The sequence below is a fragment of the Purpureocillium lilacinum genome (assembly GCF_023168085.1).
Source record: "Purpureocillium lilacinum CBS 284.36 DNA, scaffold_1, whole genome shotgun sequence".
Lineage (NCBI taxonomy): Eukaryota > Fungi > Ascomycota > Sordariomycetes > Hypocreales > Ophiocordycipitaceae > Purpureocillium > Purpureocillium lilacinum.
Window position 1 is genome coordinate 2,546,926 of NW_027072111.1, and position 24,084 is coordinate 2,571,009.

General features: G+C 59.2%; 6 protein-coding genes across 6 annotated transcripts; 4 read left to right on the forward strand and 2 right to left on the reverse strand.

Annotated features, from left to right (window-relative positions):
• Window positions 1-168: 168 nt before the first annotated feature.
• Window positions 169-744, forward strand: PLICBS_000490 (uncharacterized protein; the record flags this gene model as incomplete). The annotated part of the gene is made up of 1 exon (XM_018318503.2): window positions 169-744. The coding sequence occupies one exon, from the start codon at window positions 169-171 to the stop codon at window positions 742-744; it is 576 nt and encodes a 191-aa protein (XP_018184028.2).
• A 2,944-nt stretch (window positions 745-3,688) lies between these two features.
• Window positions 3,689-4,789, forward strand: PLICBS_000491 (uncharacterized protein; the record flags this gene model as incomplete). Its single annotated transcript, XM_018318502.2, has 1 exon — window positions 3,689-4,789. One exon carries the CDS (start codon window positions 3,689-3,691, stop codon window positions 4,787-4,789), a length of 1,101 nt encoding a protein of 366 aa, XP_018184027.2.
• A 2,945-nt stretch (window positions 4,790-7,734) lies between these two features.
• On the reverse strand, window positions 7,735-8,878 carry PLICBS_000492 (uncharacterized protein; the record flags this gene model as incomplete). The annotated part of the gene is made up of 3 exons (XM_018318501.2): window positions 7,735-8,289; window positions 8,371-8,615; window positions 8,719-8,878. The coding sequence occupies 3 exons, from the start codon at window positions 8,876-8,878 to the stop codon at window positions 7,735-7,737; spliced, it is 960 nt and encodes a 319-aa protein (XP_018184026.2).
• A 1,218-nt stretch (window positions 8,879-10,096) lies between these two features.
• On the reverse strand, window positions 10,097-12,286 carry PLICBS_000493 (uncharacterized protein; the record flags this gene model as incomplete). The annotated part of the gene is made up of 1 exon (XM_018318500.2): window positions 10,097-12,286. One exon carries the CDS (start codon window positions 12,284-12,286, stop codon window positions 10,097-10,099), a length of 2,190 nt encoding a protein of 729 aa, XP_018184025.2.
• A 6,645-nt stretch (window positions 12,287-18,931) lies between these two features.
• PLICBS_000494 (uncharacterized protein) lies at window positions 18,932-19,677 on the forward strand (the record flags this gene model as incomplete). The annotated part of the gene is made up of 2 exons (XM_018318499.2): window positions 18,932-19,200; window positions 19,284-19,677. 2 exons carry the CDS (start codon window positions 18,932-18,934, stop codon window positions 19,675-19,677), a joined length of 663 nt encoding a protein of 220 aa, XP_018184024.1.
• A 503-nt stretch (window positions 19,678-20,180) lies between these two features.
• PLICBS_000495 (proteasome subunit beta type-1) lies at window positions 20,181-21,139 on the forward strand (the record flags this gene model as incomplete). Its single annotated transcript, XM_018318498.2, has 5 exons — window positions 20,181-20,214; window positions 20,279-20,324; window positions 20,380-20,429; window positions 20,489-20,729; window positions 20,821-21,139. The coding sequence occupies 5 exons, from the start codon at window positions 20,181-20,183 to the stop codon at window positions 21,137-21,139; spliced, it is 690 nt and encodes a 229-aa protein (XP_018184023.1).
• Between the last annotated feature and the right edge of the window lie 2,945 nt (window positions 21,140-24,084).

Here is a 24,084-nt window from a genome sequence, read left to right on the forward strand (position 1 = left end):
TCGCTTGCTACATAACATGAGAGTGAGCTTTGAACACTCCACAGCGAACAGTGGCAAACATGTATAAGTAGCTCTGAGCCCGGAGTCTCGGGACTAGATCAGAACATTGATATCCAAGCTCATCTCAATCCAGAGTCACTACTTCTCAGCTCCTCGGCCCATATCAAAATGAAGATCTCGTGCGCCACCGTCATCTCTGGCCTTGTTGGCCTGTCCGCAGCAGATTTAATGAGGCGATGCTGCTCCCTTCCGACTCAAAGCGGCCGCAAAGACGCCGTCGCATGGATTGCAGAGCTCGACAGCTTGCTCTCTACCAATCGTGGACATGTAGAGGGCTTACGCGGCAGGCTCCAGATCCTGGAGGAGTTCACGGCGTTGAACCAGGACCCTCACTGGCGAGCGGGTGAGGACGAGGATGAGAAGCGGCAGCGGGAGGCCAGCAACCATGTCAGCAGCGATGGCAGCAACGACATTAGCAACGACATCAGCAATGATATCAGCGACTATGTCAGCCACGACACTGGCAACTATTGGAAGACACGAATGTCGGTTGTGGACAAGAGCGATGCCCCGGCAACTCGGAACCTCGTGGACGACTCTTGGACGAAGGCAGGCACCAAAACAGAGACGCTGGCCACAATTGCATATGACGCGGGTATAATCGCATCGCAGATCGATGCGAACGAGGACGGGGCGCGTGAGTACCTCACTTGCGCTATGTCTCAAGACATGTGTGAGAATTAGGCTTCGACTGGACGCGACGCTGAGCCCTTGGGCTTGGCACGAGTATTGAGGTCCTTGGGCTGGAATTTTCTCGACGCTGTGATGGAAATCTGATGGAGCTTCTGGTAGAATATGTTGTGGATGAGAAAAATGAGGTGAAGTGGTTTGACGATGCTGCTCAACTGATGAGACTGTCGCATAGGCGGGTCGAAACGCGCAGACTGGCGTCGCTCTTCCATACGTCTAAGTTCATATTGCCACTGTGGGTTTCGTATGCAACCGAGCAGTGGAGTTTTCGGTAGCGTTGTGAAGCCGTGCGCTCAAGAGTCAGACATACATGTGTGTGGTCGGTCAGTCGATGTATGGGTGCGTGTACCTTGGCGTGGTGGAGATGTGGGGATTCGTGAATCAGTTAGATCTTGTTTGCCCATTGACCAACCATGAGCATTCGACACTCGGCATTCACGGTTAGGAAGCCATCTCAAAAGCATCAGCAAGACCCCGGAAGCATCATCAAAATGGTCGTAGCTAGTCTTGATTGACGTGTCGTCAAGCGGAGGGTCACTTGAAGCATGCCAAACGATGCGGTCCTTCGGTCGTCCTTCATATATCATGGATAGTACAAACTTTAACTTGCCGGCAATGTGAATCCTAGTTTCCGAACTCGGAGGAATGGCGACAGCATTTTAACAGCGACTCAGAGTATGTACACTCGCCAATCGCCAATGATACCACCTAGGCGCTGGCTGACCGCTGCAGTGTCTAGAAACTACATACGCACGTTGTTGCAAGCTCAAGGGCTGTAGCAAGAAGTGGGCATAGCCTGCGTACAAGGTTCATGTATGCCGTCACGACCCCCGACTCTAGGGGTCATACATCCCCTAGACGGACCAAAAATATATATATATAGGGGGCACAGCCCCCAACAGAGAGAGAGAGAAAAACAAGGCTCCTTCACATGCGGATACAGCACTTTGAAACATACGTCAACGAGCAGCAACGCCGGGATCTCAAGCTGCATGTGCCGTCCGGCCCGAACAACCACGAGCGAAGCCGCCGTCTGCCTTGGGGTCGCGTTCAAAGTTGGAGAAATCGGACAAAAAGCCTGAGAGAAGCGACAGTGAGGGCAGCCAAGCCGACAGCACTTCAGACGAACAAGCAGCGCCCGCCTTCGTTCCGGATCAATGTCTCTTCTGCGCCGAGACAACGGGAACCCTTGACAATAATATTGCACACATGGCGTCGGCTCATAGCTTCATTGACCCGTATCAAGATTGCTTGACGGCTGATCTGGAGACTCATGTCTGGTATCTTCATTTTGTCATCTACAGATATGGGGAGTGTATAATCTGCGCTCTCCGTCGAAGCACGATTGAAGGCATTCAACAACCCATGGCTGCCGAGGGTCACTGCCAATTTGGTGTTTCAGCAGACTTTGAGGACTTCTATGGATTCCATAGCACGGGATTTGATACCTCTGGAATCGCAAGACCCGATGAAGGGTCACTGCGGCTGCCGTCGGGCGAGGTACTCGCTGATAGAACTCAAGCGACCGGCCCCAGGCCGACAAATGCTACTCGCCACTCGACCGCTCAACCTGCAAGCACCTCATCTTTGCCTTCGGTAGCGCCAATTTCAAGCGTGGATGCCACCACTGGGGACGACAGGGACGCGACCTTGCTGGCGTCACAGCTCTCGCGGCTCGGTCTGAGGGACCAACAAAGCCTGGCGCATCGGCCTGGCCATGAGGTCCGGTCGTTACTCGCCACTAGAAAGAAGCAGCTGGACAGGTCCAGTAGAGAAAAGACGCGCGCCGAGATCAAATTAGAGAGATCTGGGAACCAGACCCTGATGAAGCACTACATCCCTGACGTACCCAAAAGGTTGAGGGGCAGCTGGCGTTGAGCCACCAGACTGCACCGCACTTGGGACTTGTAGGCATTGAACACGTGCAGGAGTCAATCAGCTTCGCAAAATATGCGAGTCTCTCATAAGTGCTACAAAAGGCACCTTTGAATAACGATGATGTGTACTACGTGACGAGCAATGCATAACAGTTCCAATGAGCACGCAGCTTAGCGATTGCCTCTACGTTCACAATCATGCGAGCGTTTCGACGTCAATGCATAGCGACAATTTGTGTCGATTTATCATCAAAGGGATATTTCTCCATGCTTTAAAGCTAGCGTACCATCGCAAATGCAACGCTTTTGTGACACACAGTGTCTGACTGGGTTGCTTACTGGTGAAGTCGCACTAATCGCCACGTCGTGCAGGTGCGGCGTGTAAGTCGAGTCTGGGCAGCAGTAACTGCGAGAGTCTGACATCAGCTATACATCCACGCCAGACAAGCAAGGCTCCGAAAGGATTCGCCAGCGCCCTGGCTACCCAAGGGCTTGGAGCCAATGTGACGAGCAAACTGTCCGAGCACGAGCACGCAGGAACTTGCCTGCCGCGAGAGTGGACCTCGATTGCGACGTCAACAATGGCCAGCCTGTCGATCCATCACTTGCTCCTTATAAGTCGAGATGGCTGCGTCCAGATTAGCCGTATCGAAAGATAATCAGGCCAACTCGGCGTCTTGGTTGTTGCAGCAGAGTCGTTCATCACTTTCCGCAGTTTCTTTCCCTTTCTTCCACACCAAGACAAAGAAAAAAAGAGGGCTACCCTGAGCCGCGAAAACTCTTCTATCCTGATCCAACAGAGGGCTATCCTGAGCCACTCTTAACAAATCCTGATAGAGGGCTATCCTGAGCCTCTCCTGACTTTTCCGCGTTGAGGGCTGCCCTGAGCCAGTCCCAACATCTCCCCCAGATTTTGAGAGGCTACCCTGAGCCACACACTCTCAGCCTGTCTCATAGTTGACTTGCAAAAATTAACTATCGCAAAAATGAATCTCACACCAGCGAAACGAGCAGTTCGTGCTTCCACGTCTTTGCTTCGTACCAGCAGGGCCGCCGGCGGCATGCTCCATGCGTCCGCCCGGCGCCCGTTCCATAACTCTGCTGAGGCAAAGGCCGTCGAAGCCGTGGACTCTAGGATTCCTCTCGACCAGGGGATGCCGCCATTCCCTTCGGCGCTCGCGGCCGTCGAGTCGACCAAGAAGAAGCAGCTTCCCATCCGACCGGCCCCCGGAACCAGTCAGCTAGATGTTCTGGAGCAGGCCTACAAACCCGAGTTCTACGAGACCATTGCCAAGATCATGGCTCTGAGGCAAAAGTATGTCGAGGAACGTGTCATCTTTGTTGAGAGCAGAGAGATGCAGTCTTTGCTGCTTGGCCTCGGAGCCAGGCCAGAGGACTTTCCCAGGATGCAGGTCGTAAGCAACCGCTTGTACCACGACCCAACACTTCCCTTCCGCCGGAGCCGGAACGGCCGCTTCCTGATCGACTTCGACTCTAGCTCTCTCCGGCGCCTGGAGTTCCAGCCCTTTACGCTCACTGCCGAGGAGGACTTCAAGCGCTACGACTCGGGACAGATTCGACGCTTCGATGAAGTACAAAACGAGCTGCAGCTCAACTCGGTGTTCCAAGCCCTGTTCGCCTTCAAGGCCATGATCCTGCACGGGGTGCCGACTATCCATCGCCCCAAGCTCAACTACGGAGCAAACAAGTGGGTGTGCACCCTTTTCAACCTGCGCACCGTCACGACTCCGGATCTCCTGGGTGAGCCGGCCCTGGAGGGCGTCCACTCCGACGGCGTCGACCACACCATGACGACGTACCTGGGGAGCAACAACATGGCGCCGAACAGCGCGGCAACCTTCATGCACGACATGGACGAGACCACGGGCGTGCAACTCGACGACGTGTCGCCGCACCACATCCTCGCGCGGGTGCAGCACAAGAACTTCCTCGACACCCTCATGATTGTCGACCACGAGCGCAAGCACAGCCTGTCGCCCGTACACGCCATCGACGAGAACAAGGAAGCGACGCGCGACATGCTGATTTTCTTCACGCGGAAACCCGTGGACAAGACGCACGTCTCCGGGTCCATCGATTCGCTGCGCCCGCATCGAGACATGCCCATGGAAATCCCTCTCTTTGTCCCGGGTTCTCGTTAAAACATTGAGACTTGCACATTAACAAGCTCGGCTTCTTTCTGCTAGGTGCATTCGAGGTACAATGTAACACGGCATCTAAATCATATGGTGGATCTAGCATTCATTGAGAGACACATGCATCCAGGCATGAAGAGGACTTCAACCAATCTTCCATGTCAACATGAACATACACAGGCGCAGACGCTGGGTGGCTATCTCTGTGTCTAGCACACGATTTCTCATGTCAAAAAGTCTATTGAGCCCAGCTTCTTTGGGCGGACACACTTGTTTCTAGGACTGATCAATTGGAAGTTGTCGTTGAACACACAAGCTTATCCTCGCCGATTCCTCGGCCGCACCTTGGCCAAGCATTCCCGGTACACATCCCAGCCGTCACTCGAACATCAAAGATCTGGTCCAAGGCGCTATCATGGGCCTGGATGCATCAGCGTCTGCTACTTACAATCTCGCCAAGGTAGTTTCACGACCCAGCGTACTCTGTACCATCGGGTCCCTTGCCGATGTGCTCTCCTGGCGTTGCTGACGACTGTAGATCACACGACGAGATACTATTAGCATGGATCAACGTATACTAGCAAGCACTAGACTGAGTCGCGACGCCATCTGACGATGCTAGCAAGCTTCCAGAAGGCACTTGACGGTAATAGCAAGACTCGACACTTTTCGCCAACAGAGAACATCAGTGGATGTGAGAGTACGCAATGCAGTACTCGTTCGACAAACACAACACTTGAAGACATTAAATTATATCTAGATCAGTCTTCGCTTGTCTGGCGAATTTATGACCAGGGTCGTTGTGGTTATAACAGGCCATATAGAGTAGTAAACTACTAGGTACTTCGGTAGAGCATGTGTGTAGTGTGCCCATACACGCCCGGCACCATGACTGTCCGCGCGCCAGCTTATACATCTGACTTTAATAAAATTTGAACGCTCATGTATTGATGCGTGGCCGCAAATTTGTATCCCAAGGTGTCACCATGGGTATAACCATGTACGCGTGCAGCATGGAATTCTCAACACCACGCATGCAACATTCACTGCAAGGCAGGAGTTGCCCAGGGTCCCAGCAATTTTACCAGAGGGAAACCGTGAGACGCGCAGGATCAGTGCCAGGCTGCAACGTTGGCACCAGTTCTGAAGAAGATACTCCTCAACTGCATGTGCGGCTCACGCAATGAACCTGCGCTGCCAAGCCATTTGGGTCAAGCAGGGGCCAGGTACAGATCATGGGCGATGCTACGTGCTGGATACGAAGACGTACATGTAACCTGCCATTTGGGAACGCGATCAAATGCTGGCATTGCACCGCTTTGCAGGACGGCACCGCCACGAGTCTCACATTCACGACCCCAACCCAGTGCCTGTTGAACGACAACAGACGTCCCCTTCTCCCAACACCACGTAGAGAACATGTTCCAGTCCGCCCCCGCTGCCATCAGCCACCACCCGCCCAGCCCTACCGTAAGGCAAGGAGGGAAGTTGCAAATGCCGACCGAGGCGCGCGTCCAACGAACCAGACCGCCGAGCAACCAACGCGCGGCACCGCACGTGGCCAGCGCCTCCGGCGGCTCTCGCCCTCCTGCAGATGCGTCCGTAGCATCCCAAAGCTCCATGTCCCCCAGCCGTGACAACCCGCCTTTTGCCTCCCCAAAGGCTGACGCCATCTTGCCCTTTGTTGCGCGCGGAATATAGCAGCCTAGCTTAGCTTTTGCCATCGCTGCAAGCCCGCAAGCCACCGCCCGCGAAGCTGAACCTCACACCGCTCGCGGGGTTGAGCAAGAGCAACGCTGAGTCTGGACTCTGGGTTGGGGGCTTCTTGTTCGGATGGGTGCCCACGATGTCTTATCAATTGGACGATGCCCTCCCCCGCGGCAACCCTCCATGCTACCTACCTCTCGCCCAGCTGAGCACAATCGAGCCTTTTCTCTTCTCACGAGGGTGGCGCCCGGCGGCTCGTGACACACGCGCGCCGCACCGCACCACAGCCGAGATTGACACTCTGTCAAGTTTTATTTGAGAGGAAAAACAACCCGAGGAGAATCTCTTCAGCAATGGCAGAAGCGTAATGAAACCAGACCCCGTCATAGACGTTTTTGCCATAAATAAAGTCGAAACGAAAATAGCTGTCACGCGCGCGGCCATGAACCGATACGTCCTGCTCCAGCCCCGGCCCGCGGCGTGCCCCTGCGGTGCATGCCCCCCTCCGCTACCGGCGTACGCAGCTACAGATCCGAATCCGGCGCCGACATATCTGCAGGCGACACAACCGTCTCCGTCTCCGTCTCCGTCGCCGGAGCTGCGCGGGCATGAGAGAGATGATCGGCGGCGGCGGCCGAACAGTCGTCTCGCCAGGTGGTGGAAGCGCGTGGCGGGCGCAATGACCTTTGATGAGGAACACCAGGCGCAACCGCAACGAAGGTAAAACCTGCAGAGAGCTCGCGAGAATATTTCCAGGGCGAACAAAAAGGCTTTCGATGCAGACAAGCTGACTCGCACGCAAAACGCAAAAGTTACTCTTACGGACCCTACGAGACCATGTTCCTGCCGCCGGGGACGTACGTTGCCCTGGGTCCAAAGGCATGCCCGGTCATGCGCGTTTCAACAACTCAGCGGAGTGCGTGGCCCATTGCATACGTATACGATTCATCGGCCAGCTGCTTATCCTTTTCTTCTACCACTAGGTCCAGACACGTGTTTCGGGTCGTGCTGCAGAGGTTAGAAATGCGTACTACGCCAGTGAACAAGGGGCTGGTCCACTTGTCCATGCGTCGGGCTCGAGAACTTGCTCTGTAGTTACACTTACACCAGGCAAAGAATTGCTGAGCAAGAAATATTCGTCAAAACCCAGACTCGCGGTCTGCTGACTTGTTACACTACGTGGTGCCCGCGCCACGCTGGCTCATGTTGTTCGCCTATGTGTCCCGGCCGCCTGCTGCCCCTGCTCACACATCGACCTTGATGTCGTCGAGCCCAGCCTGGATAACATCCCCCGCCAGCTCAATCTCATACTGGATATCCGGCTGGGCCTCCTCGTAGAGCCAGTTCTTCTCGCCCGCCATCTTGTAGTTGGCCATGGCCAGCTCATGCGGGATGATGCTCTTCTTGAGGGCCGGGTTCCCCGCGCAGGCCGCCTCGACGCGCAGCTGGATCTCGCAGCTGCGGTCCACGAGGCCGAAGAGGAAGCTCGCCTCGTCGACCGTGTGCCCCACGCTGATGAGCCCGTGGTTGAGCAGGATGGCCGCCTTGCCGCGCGGGCCCAGCGCGCGCGCAATCTGCCGCCCCTCCTGCTCCGCCGTCACGATGCCCCCGTACTCGTCGTCGACGGCCAGCACCCCGTACAGGTCGCATATGTCCTGCGTGATCATGTCCAGCGGCTTGCCGAAGGCGGCCCACGCGCGGCCCGCGATGGTGTGCGCGTGGCAGATGGCGTGGATGTCGTGCCGCGCCTTGTGCACCTCGGAGTGGATGTAGTAGCCCGGATTGTTGGCGGGCCGAGTCTACGACTTTCTGTTAGCAAAAAGGGGTCGTTTCTCTGGCGGCACGCAAGGAGAATGGGGGGAGCGTAGAGTTAGACTCACCCTGTTGCCGCCGACGACCTCGCCGTCGCTGATGCGCAGGCACAGCATGTCGCTGCCGTTCATGAGGGCAAAGTGCTTGCCGATGGGGTTCATCCAGATGAGGTCCGGGAACTCGGGGTCGCGGACGCTGATGTGGCCCGAGATGCCCTCGGTGTAGCCGTTGCGCGCCCAGTTGCGGAAGACGGCCGCCATGTGCACGACGATGTGCCTGCGGTGCTCCTGGAAGGAGGGGAACGTGGGGATTCCTAGTATGCACCGGGTTCAGCAAAACGACTTTACAGAGGGACGAGACGACAACAGCAGGGTATCTTCTGAACACTGTCTACGGGGACAATAACAAATACTCACCCGTGAGGGGATTCGGCCCCCAGCTGAGACTCGCCAACTGGCACTCCATCTCCCCCTCATCCTCACGCTGCGTCGCATCCATCCTGACGACCTCTTCTTTCGGGCCCTCTTTGTACATCGCAGTACTAGTCGTAGTGGCGGTCGCGGTCGGCGGAGCCATCGTTGCGCATCAAACACTGTACAGTGTAGACGCTGTTCTCTTTCTCTTGGTGACGGGCGACTCTTTGTCTGAGCAAGCGATTGGAATGTTAATCTGGAACGCCTCGAGACTGAAGATTGATAAAAGAGGCAGGCAACCCCCGCGCTGCGTGCAGGTAGGTCAATCGCCAACCCGCCCGCCGCCCAGGGGTGGCGACCGGCGCAACTCCGCGATGCGCCAGTGGGCCGTTGCCGGTGCGGGGAGGATCCTCCAGCGACAGCTCCAGCTCCGGGCGCCGTTCGCCTGCTGGAGGGCGTCTCTGAACTGACGTAAGACTATCAGTCAGCCGCCTCCCATCTGCTCGCAGAAGGCGTTTACTGTTACAGCAGCGCCCTCTGGAGGAGCATACTATCGCTGCTGGTTTGCACGCTCCGACGTCACCCAACTGTCGCAGGGTCTCTGTCGCCAGCGCGCCTTTCGACGATCCCTCGTCCTTGCTGCCGGGTCACCAACGCAAGTTCACACGGCACGAGGTCTCTTCTTTTCAGGGGCGCGGGGTCTGCATCTCGCGGCGTCCATTGATTGTAGTCTATGGGATGATAGCAAAGGTACACAGGGCAACCGTACATACAACCTCGCATGCAGGCTGCAAAACACCCGCGTTCTGCATCAACCCAGCCCGGCGCACCTTGCGCCTACACGCCGTCTGAGCCCATCCTCCCCGTCTGACCCTTCCACCGTCGTAGTCTGGCCGCCACAGCCGATCCAAAGCGTGGCAGGGCCTGAGCCTTGGATCGGCGGGCGGGCCGAACCCCCTTGTCGCCTCATCTTTTCAATCCAAAACATTAATAGAAACAAAAGGCACGGGTCACCGGGATGAGGGCCAGAAGAATAATTCACGATTGTCGCGGCCCGCATCCCTCGAGGTGGTGCCCGGCATGGGTAGAAGGGCGCTGCCGTTTGACGCACGAGGCGTGCTGCGACAAGACTTGAAGGGCTGGCCAGGGGCGTGCCCGACGCACAGTCCCGAGCTGGTATCCAACGGGCTAAAAATGGGGAGTCTCGCGCGACCGCGTCCGTTGTCCAAAACTGGGCACGCCGCGGCGCTTGCCCCTCAAGTCAATCATGAAACGGTTCCTCCGAAGGGTATCGAAAGTCGTCAAGAAATATAAGACAAAATGGCTCAGATGTGGTAGATGTTCGAAAAAAGGAAGAGGACTGGGCTGACGCTCCACGTCATCAGTTCCAGCCGAGCGAGTTCTCGGCCGCCACGGGGGCTGAGATGTTGGCTGTCCGGCCCGAGTTGCCAGCGCCGCTACGCCCGCTGCCGTGGCTGTTGTGGCTGTTGCGGCCACCGGCGCCGCCATAGTTGGAGAAGTCTCTGCTGAGCAGAGCGCCGCCCATCAGCGCGGGGCTGCCGGCGCCCGTGTACCGCATCTCGGCCGAGTCCTGGCTGTTGGCGACAGAGCTGGCACGGCGGTGGCCCTGACGCTTGCGCTTGTACCGGCGTGCGACGATGAACATGGCGGCACCGTACATGACGCTGCAGGCAACGGCGCCCATGGCGATACCAGCAGTCGTAGCCTTCTGCTTGGACGACTGGTCGCTGTTGTTGTTGTTGTTGTCAAAGGCGTCGTTGTTGTTCTTGTTGCCGCCGCCAGCGCCGCCAGTGGGCACCGGGCCGCCGTCTTCGCCAGGAGCACGGAAGTTGCCGTAAATGTCAATCCGGTTGTCGATGAGGGCCGTAAGGTTACGGACGGTCGCGTCCTCATTGAGGTAAAGTTTCGAGTTGGGGGCCAGGATCTGCATTTGGAGCGAGTCGAGAAGAGTCTCCGGGTAGTTGATCTTCGCAATGGTGGTGATGTAGTTCAGCTGCTTCCTCGTGTCCATCGGCACGAGCTTGGATACCTGGACCCGATCAACGGTGAAACCGCCGGCGTCAGCCAGGGCCTTGGGAAGGTAGGCAAAGATCTGGGCCGCGGCCAAAGTGTTGCTGGCGACGAATTCATAGTTGAGGGCATGAAGGAAGCCGATCTGGATCTCCCTCGTGCCTGCAGGCGCCACCTTGTTGCCGTCATTCGGGTGAATGATGGCCGGGATGCCGGTGGGAAGAGCCGTGGAGCTGCTTCCAGTGACCGTCTCGGTTGGCGTAGAGAAGGACACGGTCGTAGGCTCCGCAACGAGCGACGTTGGCAGCCAGTTGTCCGTGTTGGTGAGGGTCGCTGTAGGGCGAATACTGGTGACGCCCTCCACCGTGGTCGATGGAATTGCGGTAGGCGTCGTCGGGATGCTGGTCGAGGTCACTACGGGGGAAGACGGCGCAGATGTCGGGACAGCCACAGTCGAATTGTGGATGGCGGTCGACGTCACCGAAGCCGAGACAGTTTGCGAGTCAGTCGGGACCGAGGTCGGGACATCGGTGCTAGTACCGTTCGTGACGGGGATGGTGGTTGGCAGGCTGGTCGCGGTTCCAGTCGCGGAAGGGGTGACTGTGCCCGTCGTCGAGTTGCCAATGGGAATATCACCCGTAGTAGTCGAGCTCACGGTGGGCAGGCTGCTCGTGATGGATGTCGGAACGTTGGTGACAGTGGGGACGTCGGTGGACGTGGTGTTGCCGATAGGCTCGGTCACGCTGGGGGTCGAGGACGGAGTCGTCGTCGAGTCGGTGCCAATAATCGACGTCAACGTCGGGAGAATAATGATCGGTGTCTCGGTCGTCGACGTTTCGGTGCCCGAGGGGACCAGCGTGGACGTCTCCGTGGGCACGACGGTCGTGTTGGCGGGGGTCGGGTTCAGCACGGAGCTAATCAAGGTCTCGATGGGTTTGAGGATGCCACCATCGGTCGAAGTTGTCGTCACGGCCTCCGACCCAGTCGAGGTACTGTTGGCGAGAGGCGTCGTCTCGACGGTGCTCTTCTCGAAAGTGCCCGAGGACGTGTCCTTGGTGCTTGAGACGATGCCTGTGGGCGCAATGATGATGGGCGTATCGGTGTCCGAGGACTCGGTGGACGACCTCGTCGAGGATTTCGTCGTCGGAGCCTTCGTTGTCGTCGTCGAGGCCCTGGTCGTAGGCAGGAGCGTGGGGCTGGAGGTCCCGCCTGTTCCCAGCGGCGGAGGAGGTACAATGACGGTGCTCTCGACGATGACCGTCTTTATTTTGGTATCGCCAGATGAGGTATCTCCGCCGCCAAAAATACCCGAGATGATGTCGCCAAAAGTGTCCCTCCTCGACGACGACTCGCCCGTCGTCGTCGTGGGGGGAGTGCTCGGCGTGGAGATGGGGCTCGTCTCAGTGACTGTCGAGTTAACGAACTCCCGCTTGATCTGACGAGGGTAGTAGATGCGAGGGCGGTCGGCCTGCTCGGCGACGGCAGATACCGAGGCAGCAAACGCCAAGGCCGTGGCCGCGTAAATCGAGGTCGTGCGCATCTTGTCAAGCGTTGGCTGCAAGTGATGACGATTTGGCTTTGATGTAGGCGGTGCAAATGATGGTGACGGCAGTGCCAGATGCCGTAGTATGCTGCTGCAGGGTCAGTAATGCTGTGATTGCTTCGAAGGCTCTGGTAGGCTCACTGTCAGGAACGGATATAGCGAATGTACTTGACGTATATGTCAACGAGCGTTGTCTGGCAATACTTGATCAGTCCCAGTTCCTCATCCGCGATACGTTTGACGCGGCCTCGAAGCGGATCACGATGGGTCATTCGACGCGACGACATCAGTGTCGCCGCTGAGGCTTCAGGTACGTCGACCGACACCAGTACCTGTCGCCATTCATCGGACCGTCGAGACCAGTGCGTGCAGATCGAGCCGACCGTGACTCACATGTATTTGCGTACCGGCACGATAAATCTATGTTCGGTAACGAAGAGAAGAACGGGTGGAAAAAATGAGCGACTTGACGAATATTCGTCAACAGAGTTGTAGCAGGGGACACGTCGTTGTCGTCGTCGTCGGGGCCGGTCCGTCAAGGGGCGTCAGTTGGGATCCCGGCGTCGCGAGGCTCGTCGAAGACAGCGGTCAGTCGTCAACGGAACATTTGTCGCGAGAACCTCCAGAGGGGGTTCTAGGGCCGTGCGGACATGAACGGGAGACTCGGCGAGCGTAAGAGTCAATCCGTTCGCCTCCCGAGCAAGCTTGTCGTGGTCGGCGGGATGGAGGAGAGGTTCGCGAAGGGGGGGCGGAGAGGATAGGAGGAGGTCGTTGAGGTGAGGAGGTGAAGAGAGCGCGAATAAAGGAATGGGACGGGACGCAAACGAAGGAATGAGAGGCGACGGGAATGGAAACACGACAGCGACAGGGGCCTGGGTGGGAGGAGCGCAGGTTGATGAAGGCCAGGGAGGCAAGGAGGAGGGCGGGCCTCCCAACCCTCCTCTCGCTCTCACGCACCCGCAGCCGGCGCGCGTATGTGGGCGGGCATGGCGGGCACAGGCGCCTCAGTCAGGGCAGCTCAGGTGGCAGGGCAGGAGACACGGAGAGGTCTTGGGGGGACAGTGCAACAGGCCCAACTGGTGCCACCGCAGCTAGGCGGGATGGAGGAGGGAGCAGCAGCGCTAGCACCGCCCTGTGCCGCATCGGTGGGTGGTGCCCCCCCAGGTGGTGGTGGTGGTGGGCTTGTGGGTGAGCCCACCACCCACAACCCACCACCGCTCAGGTACGAAGCCTGCCATGCCCGCCTGGGTGGACTGGCTTGACTGGCTCGCTTGGTCCCTTGCCCGCGCGGCGTGGACGGACGGACGACCAGCCATGCCCAGCAGCCCAGGCGACGGGTCGAAGGGGGACCATGTGGATGATATGGGTCTACGGACAGGATGGCCAGGGGCTACATAGGGGCAAGGCACGAGGCGGCGGGGAGTCGTGTACCAGCACCGGTCGGCCAGGTCTCTGCCTATTGCGACAGGCGCCATGAGGTGACTTCCAAGTTTCCGCGCACACGGGCAGGCTCCTGGGCTCGGTGGTGCGTGCTCCCCTGCACCTCACCTCACCTCACGCCAGTGCGTGCTGGCGCGGCGGCTGGCAAGGAGCCAACGGCCGCCTGCAGCTGGGCTGGGCTGGGCTGGGCAACGTGCCGACGCCGCGTGGGCCGCCCGGACGCCCGCTCGAGGGAGACGATGGATGGCCGACGGGGGGTCTCTTGGTCCCCTCCGGGTGCATTGATGGGGCGAGAGATGCATCCAGATGGTGTGGACTGTGGGCAGTGGACACCTCGTCGGAAATTGCGCTGATGACGAACTCCTGGGGGCATCTTAAACGGGGTTGGGAGGCACAGGCTGGGCCTGTCTGGCGTTGGCTGGCCCTGACTGGGTGGGCAGGGTGCCGTGTCATGTCTGGGTACAAGTTATCGCCGCGCTGGTTGGGTGCGTTCCGGGGTCCACATCCTGTCCAAGGTTCACAGGGGAGGAAGCACGCGCGCCCAGGGAGCCCCCGGCTTTTGCCAGGAGTGCTGCATGCTGGCAACTGCCCAGTGGGGCCAAGTGGGCGGTGGCAGACCCCTGGTGCCAGGTTTGCCAGGGAACCTCCCAGGGGGGGATGGTGACCTGAGCGACATTAGGGTTTGACCTGTCCGCCCGGCGTCGTCACACGTCCGAATCAAGTACCTGGCAAGCACAGCTCTCGTCGCAGCCTGTGCGTGGTGGAGGACGCGGCGCCCCTAGCGCAACGGGCCAGGGGCAGTCCCGCCATGATTGGCCGTTTCCGCCGCCGTGAGCTCCGCCGCGAGCTCCACGATCCAGGAACAAGGCTTGCCAGGACGCAGTCGCGCCCACTTGACCGCCTGCTGCACGACTTTTCCGCCGACTGTGTCTGTCGAGAGACAGCCAGTTTCACAGTGCGACAGAGGCGCCGAGAATTTTCCATCCGTCCTGGTGGTGGTGAAGAATCCGGATGTTTCTCGCTTGAGTGTTTGCCCGCCGTCCGGTCTTGTGCGTTTCTGCTCCGTTGATGTGCGAATAGCTCGTTGCACAGTTGCTCGCTCGGCCGTGTGCGTCCTGTCCTGTCCCAGGTTGGGCGGCCCCCCCGTCCCGTCATCACGGCCTCTTCCCCTTACCCTCACCCGCGCCGCCCGTACGCCCGGCCCCTGGCCGCCGTCGACGGCAGTGAGGTTGCAAAACCCCGTTGCGCTGCCTCCCTTGAATGGTGCCTTGCCTTGCATCGCCTTGCCTCGCGCTGCCCTGTTGGGTTGAACCCGACCGAACCCCCAAGAGCCGAAGCAATCACTCGCAGCGGCCTGCGTCACCAACGCATCTCGATCCCGCCGACTGCAGCATCATCACAGACATCTGGACCGGCCCTTGGGGCTCGAGCGCATTGGCTTGTGGCCACCGTAACGGGCCAGCAGGCGAGGGAGGGGGGGGGCTTCCAAGCAGACGCACACGCTGCATCCGTGCCCCAGCACCACCCTCACTTCCATCGTCGGCGTGGCACAACACGCTGGGCGCTCGTCTGTATGCAAAGCACTCCCTCCCGCGGGCGCGAGCCGGCCCAGGATGGAATCACCGGGCCACGCCGCAAGCTCATGTCTGGACCCAGCCCGGCCCAGCCCAGCCCAGCTTCCCGCCGGCTTCCTTGCCCCTTCGGCCGTGGTGATCTCTCCGTCTCCCGCAAGGGCCTTGACCCCCGGCCTTGCTCGAGCTTGGCGCCAATGAGCTTCAGCCGCGCCTGGCCTAGCTCACCACAGACGCTTCCCTCGGTACGAAGTGTTTAATCACAGGCTCGAGGCGCGGACCCGCGCCAGGCTACTCACGGCCGGGCGCCATCGCCAATACTTCAGGTGTGTGCCTCCAGTGCCTCAGGTCGGCCGCAGCCTCACCGTCTGTCACGGTGGCTCAGGGGAGGGAAGCGGGAAGACAACAGACGGGCCTGACGCCGGCTGCTCATGCCGTCCTCGTGTTACCTGTTTGTTCCTGTGACCGGTGGGATGACAGCACGGCTACGTGCGTTGACGGGTGTCAATCTGTGCCACCATGACTTGGCAAGTGAGCGTCCATCCTGAGCAAGCCGTTCGTTCCCATTCCTTTTGCCGAGTGCTCTCCACGTGAATCCGGCGCAAGCGGCAGTCCCGACGAAACCCACGCAGGCAGACTGCCAAGACTGCTCCCTTTCTACACGGGCTTTGACGCGCGACTCGCCCATTCAAAGAGACCCTGTCCGCCCATGTCTTACCTCCTCCCAATGTCTCTGAGGATGCCTGTCCGGATCAGCATGGCATCACTTCTGGCTCAATTGGCATCAATGAGAAGAATGGTCCCCAAAAATAACTCGTTCGCCGTGACGCTCTGACAAAAAAGCAATCCCCGGACGTTGGTGACGATGTCCGGTTCCTGCATTAGCACGGCCGCTCACGAACATGGCCGTGACGCTCGAGTGCGGCGAGGGCATCCACACACAAGCCTTCAGCCGTCGCATGGCAGGCAAATCTCGCTTCCGCACCCGTGAAATGAATTGGCTTTCGGAGCCCGGCGCACCTCGCAACGGCCCCAAGAACGGTCGCATTGTCTTCCGTAATAGCGCGCCAGGATGCGACTCGCTCACCGCGACCGGCTTAGCAGATGCACCTCTCACTCGAGGCTGTTTCCCATGGACCAGAGTCACGCGGGGTCATGTTTGGAATGCACCTCAAACAGCACTTTACGGACACGGAAGAGCGACGCGTCTTGTCGGTCGGTGAGGAATGCGCCCATCGTCCTCGCGAATTTCCACCCGGATCCCCCGCGCTCGTCCAGCCAGGGTCGGCCCGTGTCAGCGTGAGACACGGGCCAGAGGTTCGCGAGCAGCGTCAGCTGCCTGAGCGGCTGACGGCGAATGTCTTGGATGTTCCTGAGTCCTGACCACGTTATCGCAAGGGTGGATCGCGAAAACTACCATGCCCTCCGGAAGGGGACCGAGACGGCCGCGGCCAACGCTCTCGTTGCCCGGCTCCCGGGACTCTTGTCCAGCCCGCCGTGGCGGCATGCGTACTGTAGCTTCTTGTCACGGGACGACCTGTTAGATCCGAACCAGCACGAGCAATGTGGAGAGAGCCAAGACGCAGAGGCTCTGAAGCTCGTCGTCCATCGGCAGTTGTGGCATCACGTTCATCCATCGGAGGGGCCCGTGGCTCAACACCCGATCCGTGCGCGACGACAACTGGGCCAACGCTCAGACGCCATGTTATCTCTTCGAGCCGCATGATTGCAGACGCCCGTGAGCTCGCCCTGCTTAAACAGCGAGGTCGGCCGTTTCCGCATCCAGAAATAGACTTTACTTTAACACCAAGTGAAGAAATTGTCCCGTTGGCAATTTCCCTTTTGCTCATGTGCGTCGCGATGGTGCGCGCGTTGACTCTGGCTCCGCCTCGTTGACAACCGGGCACGGTTGCGTTGGTCCGCACCGCTATGCCCTGCAAACACGTCAGAACAGCTGTCGACCACTCGCTTTGTGATTCTCTTGTTGACCTGTTTCGGGTGTCTTCCGCGCGTGCGCCAACGCACCTGCCGAACGGGGCTATCACACAGATGGCCTTGCCCACGCAGACGTGTCACTCCGAGCCCGCGTCGTCTGTGAGCCCGGTATCGATCGAGGCCCGCCACGTCCGTGGCCGACGGTCGCACGAGATCGGGAATAATAGGTAACTACGAAAGTGTAGGGAGGCCAAAGCGCCTTGCACGGACGAGACTCAAAGGTTCTTAGCTGTCAAACTTACTGGTACGGCCCCCAAGAGAAGGACGTCCAAGATGGCACCTGCATATGCATGTGTCGGCCGTCATACCATCTTTAATTTAATATTGCAATCAGATGGGGCTGAGCTGTGTGCGTTGCTCGTGGTAGTCAAATCGTTGTTGGAGGTGATAGCTGCAAATTGAAGGCATCCGATATGCGTGCTAGTAGACCTTGGTGCAGACGCATAGCACTCTAGTCATCACGGGCTTGAACAGGCGTGTTTATTTGTTCACCGAGAATACTCAAGGGCCCGTATGTATGTCGCAGTGCAAAGGTTCCGTCAATGTGGTATCTCGGATCCCACCTGAGCACCCGCATATCCCCCTTACATGTGCATGAGACCCCAACCTGGACTCTGGGCATGCCGCGCCGAGAGAAGGACGCGGCGGGCAAAATAATCTGCGCGCTGCAAAACATTTACCGGAGCTCCGGTTCCTGTTCAGGTGTATAATTCGGTACCGACTGCTCTCTTGGTATTCCGGTCGTGTGTGAAACCTCGACGGTTATCGCAAGATGCATGAAGACGACGCGGCCCCATCTGTCCCTACATCTCGCCCGGGAGACGTGGGCGCGCCATTGACTTGATGACCATGGGAAAGGGGTTTGTTTGCGGAGCGCTTGTGAAAACCTGGCGATATAATGATCCTGCCTTATTTCGCCGTTCTAACTCATCACGGACAGCGAGTGGCAGTACGAGCGGTCGACGACGGAGAATATTTTGCCGTGAACGGGTCGGAGGTTGACAATACATCCACCATCATGGAACACGCTTATGTGACACCAGAAAAAAAAAAACCACCATGACCACTGTGGCTCTGCCCTGAGCTATAAACACCAAATGGCCACGACGGTGGCCGCGTCAATCCTGATGACGACTGAGTTCGTTCGACGCCATGGCAGCTATAGGGTAGGTGCGCGTCTTTTGAAACATTCCTCACCGGGCACCCAACACGGACTGACGCAGTGATTGGTGCCAGGTAAGACTGAAACGACAGACAGGGTAGGGAGGAGAATGGGCGGCGAGGGTAGGAACGAAGGCATTGTGAACCTGCAAACGGTTTGCGGCAGCCAGAGGCATGACGACAAACCTTCCGGCGCCTCCGAGAACACGGAAGACGTCAGTGGGCTCGGGAGGCTCTCCACAGGCGGCGGGCTGGCGCCGTTGGGCGGCCCGGACTGCCGCCCGGAGATCCCTGCGCGCCTGGAGGGGCCGCCGTTCTGGCTTCTGAAGGGGGGCTTAGCGCTGGTGGCCTGACCGAGACGGCAATCTTCGCCCATCACCTGTCCGGCCGTCTTGTCATTTTGCGCTTCCCAACATCGCAGATCTGCCCAACGTCGCACGGGAGGAGCAGAGCGCCCACTCGGACCGCAGTCGCCATGGCGCGCCGACAGCACCTCACCGCGTCGCTCATTCTGGCGCTCGTCGTCTTTTTCAGCATAACCTTCTTCATGACGGGCAGCTCCACTGCTGGACGAAACGTCGCCGATCTGTCACCAGGAGCTGCCCGGTCCGCCCCCGAGAAGCCGCTGAAGGGGCTCGACACACCGCACGACGGTGCATCATCTTTTGCGGTCGACCTGGAAAGCGCGGGTGACCTTTTCAATGGCGACTCAATAGCGCCCAAGATGGAGAATGCGACTCTAAAGTGAGTGCACTGATCTGTGTCGCTGCTGCAGCCGCATGATCGCTCTTTCCCCCTCAAACGAGCACCGGCTAACCGATTACCAGAGCCGAGCTCGGCCGTGCGACCTGGAGATTCCTGCACACCATGGTCGCCCGCTTCCCCGAGAAGCCGACGCCAGACGACCGCAAGACCCTCGAGACCTTCATCCACCTCTTTGCGCGGCTGTACCCGTGCGGCGACTGCGCGAAGCATTTCCGAGGCCTACTGGCCAAATATCCGCCGCAAACGAGCAGCCGCAACTCGGCCGCCGGCTGGCTATGCTTCGCGCACAATGTCGTCAACGAGCGCCTCCACAAGCCCGTCTTCGACTGCAACAAGATTGGCGACTTTTACGACTGCGGCTGCGGCGACGAGGGCAAGAAGGACAAGAAGAAGGAAGGGGAGAAGCGAGACGAAGATGCATTGGCTACTTCAGAGATCAAGGCCGAAGCGTTGTGATTTAGGGTTACAGGATACCGAGCATATAGCGGGCATGGCGTTATTTGATTTCAGTTTCCAGAACTTGTTATACAGGGCGGCTGAGCCTTGTGGCTCCAGCATGCTGCTTCGTGATGTCAATGATGTGCACTATTGGCGGCCGAAAACGCCACGTAGTCGGCCACCGTTGGAGCCCTCCTCGAGGTTCGTTGATGCGTACACTATTAATTAATGCGAGACACCCATATGGTTTGGCCTTGCATGCATGAGTAGACAGTATCGCCAGATCAAGGGTCGAAGGCGCGAGTGATGGCACGTGACTAATCACGTGATGACAATCAATCGGACCTTGGCGCGGCTGCGCGTACCCAGAGCTGCCTGAGCTTCACGTCAAGCTCCAGCCTTCCGGCCAACCACCAGCGACGCCGCCTCTACTTACGAATCCCGCAACGACATCTCCCATCTGCCCAAGAAGCGACTCCCGGTCTCCTATCCAACGCATTCTCATATACACGCTGTCAATCATGGAGTTCGGCCACAAGGGAGTGTTGAACGAGGGTGAGCTTGCGATCCTCGAAACCGCCGTGCTGGCACGAGACCGACCGCTGACGATTGCTGGCAGATGGCATCCACGTCGACATGGACCGGTTGAAGAAGGGCGAGGTCAAGTAGGTGCTCAATGCTGGGGAGCATGCCCGTATACCGGAAACTGACCTGTGGTAGCCTGGGAACCTCCATCATGGCGGTGACATTCAAAGACGGCGTCATCCTGGGTAGCCTTCTCCCCTAACCACGAGCCCCCTCCTGGCCCATGGCTGACTGGCCCCTCTAGGCGCTGACTCCCGGACGACGACCGGTGCCTACATCGCGAACAGAGTGACGGACAAGTTGACGAGGGTACACGACACCATTTGGTGCTGCCGGTCAGGCTCGGCAGCGGACACACAGGCCGTGGCGGACATTGTCCAATACCAGCTGGGCCTCTTCGCCATGCACAGCGGCAAGCCGCCGATGACGCAGACGGCCGCGTCGATATTCCAAGAGATTTGCTACTCCAACAAGGACCGCCTGAGGTGAGCACCGCCCAAAGCAGAGGTTTGGCGTGCATGGCCGGGCCTGTGCGGCCGTTATGTGGCGTATGCTGACAATGTTGGATTCCTACAGCGCGGGTTTGATCATTGCCGGCTGGGACGAGCGGTTCGGCGGCCAAGTCTACTCAATCCCGCTCGGCGGCTCGCTGCACAAGCAGGCGTATGCGATCGGCGGCTCTGGGTCGACCTACATCTACGGCTACTGCGACGCCAACTGGAAGGAGGGCATGGAGGAGGAGGACGCCGTCAACTTCGTCAAGGGCGCGCTGCGGGAGGCGATCAAGTGGGATGGCAGCTCAGGCGGCGTGATTCGCATGGTGGTCCTGACGAAGAAGGGAGCCGACAGGCACCTGTACCTGCCGGACACGGACTACAAGGTGCGGCACGAGTAGATGGAGAGGGCAGCCGGCGTGCGGGGCATCGTCGACAGGTCACAGGGCATGACCCCAGCGGGAGGTTTCGACGTGCGCCATGCTCGCTGCAGGTGGATGGTGCGTGGAGGCTTAGACACGACTGCGTCTGTACAATAGAATCCGACAATGAGACGAGGCAAGACGACCGAGTGAGTTCCTTGTGGGGTGTGCTTGCAGTACCGCCACAGCTACGGTGCGACGCCCGTGGCGGATGCGTGAGATGCAGGTGGCGGAGGGCACGGGCAGGTCGGGGCCCTGCCGGGACTTTTGGATGCAGCGCGGGGTTGTGGTGCGGGTAGGGTGAAGCATCGGCCCCGAAGCTGCGTGAGGTCGAAAGTGGATTGCAGTCGAGCACGACGAGATGTGTGTTTGTGTGTGTTCAAGGCGGTGGAGTGCCCGGCCGGCCGGTATCGCGGCGCAGGCATGCCTTATCTCGATGAACGGGGCGAGTGACGTCGCAGCTGGCAGAGCGCCACGTACGGCGCCGTCTCGAGGACGCAGATCACGGACGTTTTGCATCGTGAGCATGATATCCTTGGACACAAGCCCGACCGCCCTCCGCCGATCCGGGGCGCGTTGGCAAGCCTGACATCTATCTTGCAGAACAAAAAGTGGTGGCGCCGTCTGTCGCTCTCTTCCAGAGCTGCAAAGGGTAACACCACTGCCCCCACGTCGACTTGACAGGAGGCACAACAACAACACCAGCAAAAGGGCGGATGAGCTGGACCCGACGACGGCGTGGCATGGGGAATGGCGAATCCGCGGTGCGTGGGCTGAATCGGAGTCTCCGTTGACCGTTTCGAAACGTCAAGCTCTTCCAGGTTCTTTCTTCCCAGTTCCGACCACTCCCCACCCCCCGCGCGCCGCCGTCATCGCCCAAACGGCCTGTCCCCGACCCCACGTGCTAGAAGCCTTGGCTACGGCGCATCGCCTACCCGCCGCACCTTTGCCCTTGTCTTTTTTTTTCTCTTTGGGTTGTTGTCGAGGCTACTGGCGATGATGATGCCGCCCCATGCCACCACGCCCATCAGCACATGTCCCTGGGGACGCTTTGCCGTATTGCACACCGTAACTCGTACTCGTAGATAGTCATGCCAGGGGAGAAGAGAGAGAGGGACGCTACGCAAGGGGAAACACACCAGGGGTTAGTTACCAAGGCAAGGCATCTTCTTCGTCCACGTTTTGTGCCGTACACCACCGCCCCCTGTCCAAGGGGAGGAAGCACACATCGACGGACACGCACCCTGTTCATCCTGTCCGTCCCGGTGCCGCCCGTCCATCCGTCCGTCCCGGACGACCCCTTCCCACCTCGCTCGTGTTCGTCGACTCTCCCTCTGAACTGCCGGAGGACCGCCACGAGAGCAGCTTTCCCGCTTCGTCCCCCACCACCACCATCGAGCTTGCGCGGGGCTCTTTGGCCTTGGAGAACCCGTGGGTGACGTGAGTTGTGTTGCGGCTCCAGCAACTCGGCGATCAGGGGGGAGGGACCACCCGAGTCGCCACCAACTGCGTCACCGCACCGATCTGATAGCCGGTGGACGCTGCCTGCTTCGCTGTCTATCTTGTTCGAGCTCGTCGTCTTGAGCTCCTGGACATTCGGAGTTGACGACATATTCGAGCACTAACCGGCTCTGCCGAGCTTTACATACGATTCACCCAAGTACCGTGCGCGATCCTCATCACGATAGCCGGTTCGGGCCCACGCCGCTTGTACCCGCCCACCGCTTGCAAAATAGACAACGACGACGACGACGTTGCGACCTTTCCACGACGACTTCAGGCATCTACCCCGCGGTGGCAGGTCGGCTACTAGCTTGCAGGTGAGTGGCGCGGCTCTTGCATCTGTCTCAGCTTTTCTTATGTCCGTCTCATACCATGCGCCTCTCCGCTGGCACCCGTCGTCACCCCCCCGCGTCGTCCAAGTTCCGTCCTCCGAAGCCCAAGATGCCCAGGTGGCCCATCTTGTCATTCTCCGCTGCGAATTCCCCAAGTGAGGGAGCGGGAAGAGAGGTCGAGAACATGTGTTAATACAGGTTTTTACATCCTACATTGCGCCAATGTGCGCGTATATGTGTGCTCGCGCGGCGCATCGCCATCACGAATCGTCCACGTGCCCTCCTACCCCCGTCTGCGCGCAAGGCTCAAAGAAGCTCCAAGGACTCACTCGAGTGACGTCGATGTCCCGCCGCTGTGTTCATGACGCGCGTGCGCGAAATGTCGGGTCGGGTACGACATCGCTGTTGCAACAATGCAATGGCTGGCCGTCTGCAGCGAGGCGCCGCGCGCGCTGTCTCACCTCGACGACGTCGTCTTATACGTCTGAAGTCAGTCAGAGAGAAGGCAAGTCTGCTTGCTTGCTCGCTGCTGCTGTGCTGCTCACTTCCAAGGCAAAAGGCGACGGCGCATCGAGCAGAGACGGCGACAACGACGACGTTATACACGCCGGCGGGATGCATGCGACCGACACAGAGACGGATGGAATCAAGGGTCCCTCACCCCCCCCCTAGTCCGGGAACAAGGCATGGCCCCAAGGTTTGGGTTGTGGCGCCGCCCGGCGCGTGCGGTCGCTCGGCGCCTCCGGGATTTTGTCGTGCGCTGGTCCCTGCTCTCCCGCGCGAGACGAGACGACACGGGACACAAGGGCTGCCGCTGAACGAAGTTTTGGCTGGCATCTTGTGCTGCTCACTCGCGGGCGCCTCGGACGGAGCGACAAGCGAAGCGAAGCCCCCAACATCACCTGTCCATGTTCGTCCCGATCACCGAAGCATCGGGAGGGTAGGGTCGTGCAAGAAGTCGCTTGCGCGCGTGGAAGAGGAGCGTCGCCGTCGTCGCTGCTGGGCCAGACTTCCATCTTTTGGTCCCCCATGAGGAGGTACTCCACTTTCAGTGGAGGCTGCTGCTATCGGGGCCGCCAGAGCGCCAGA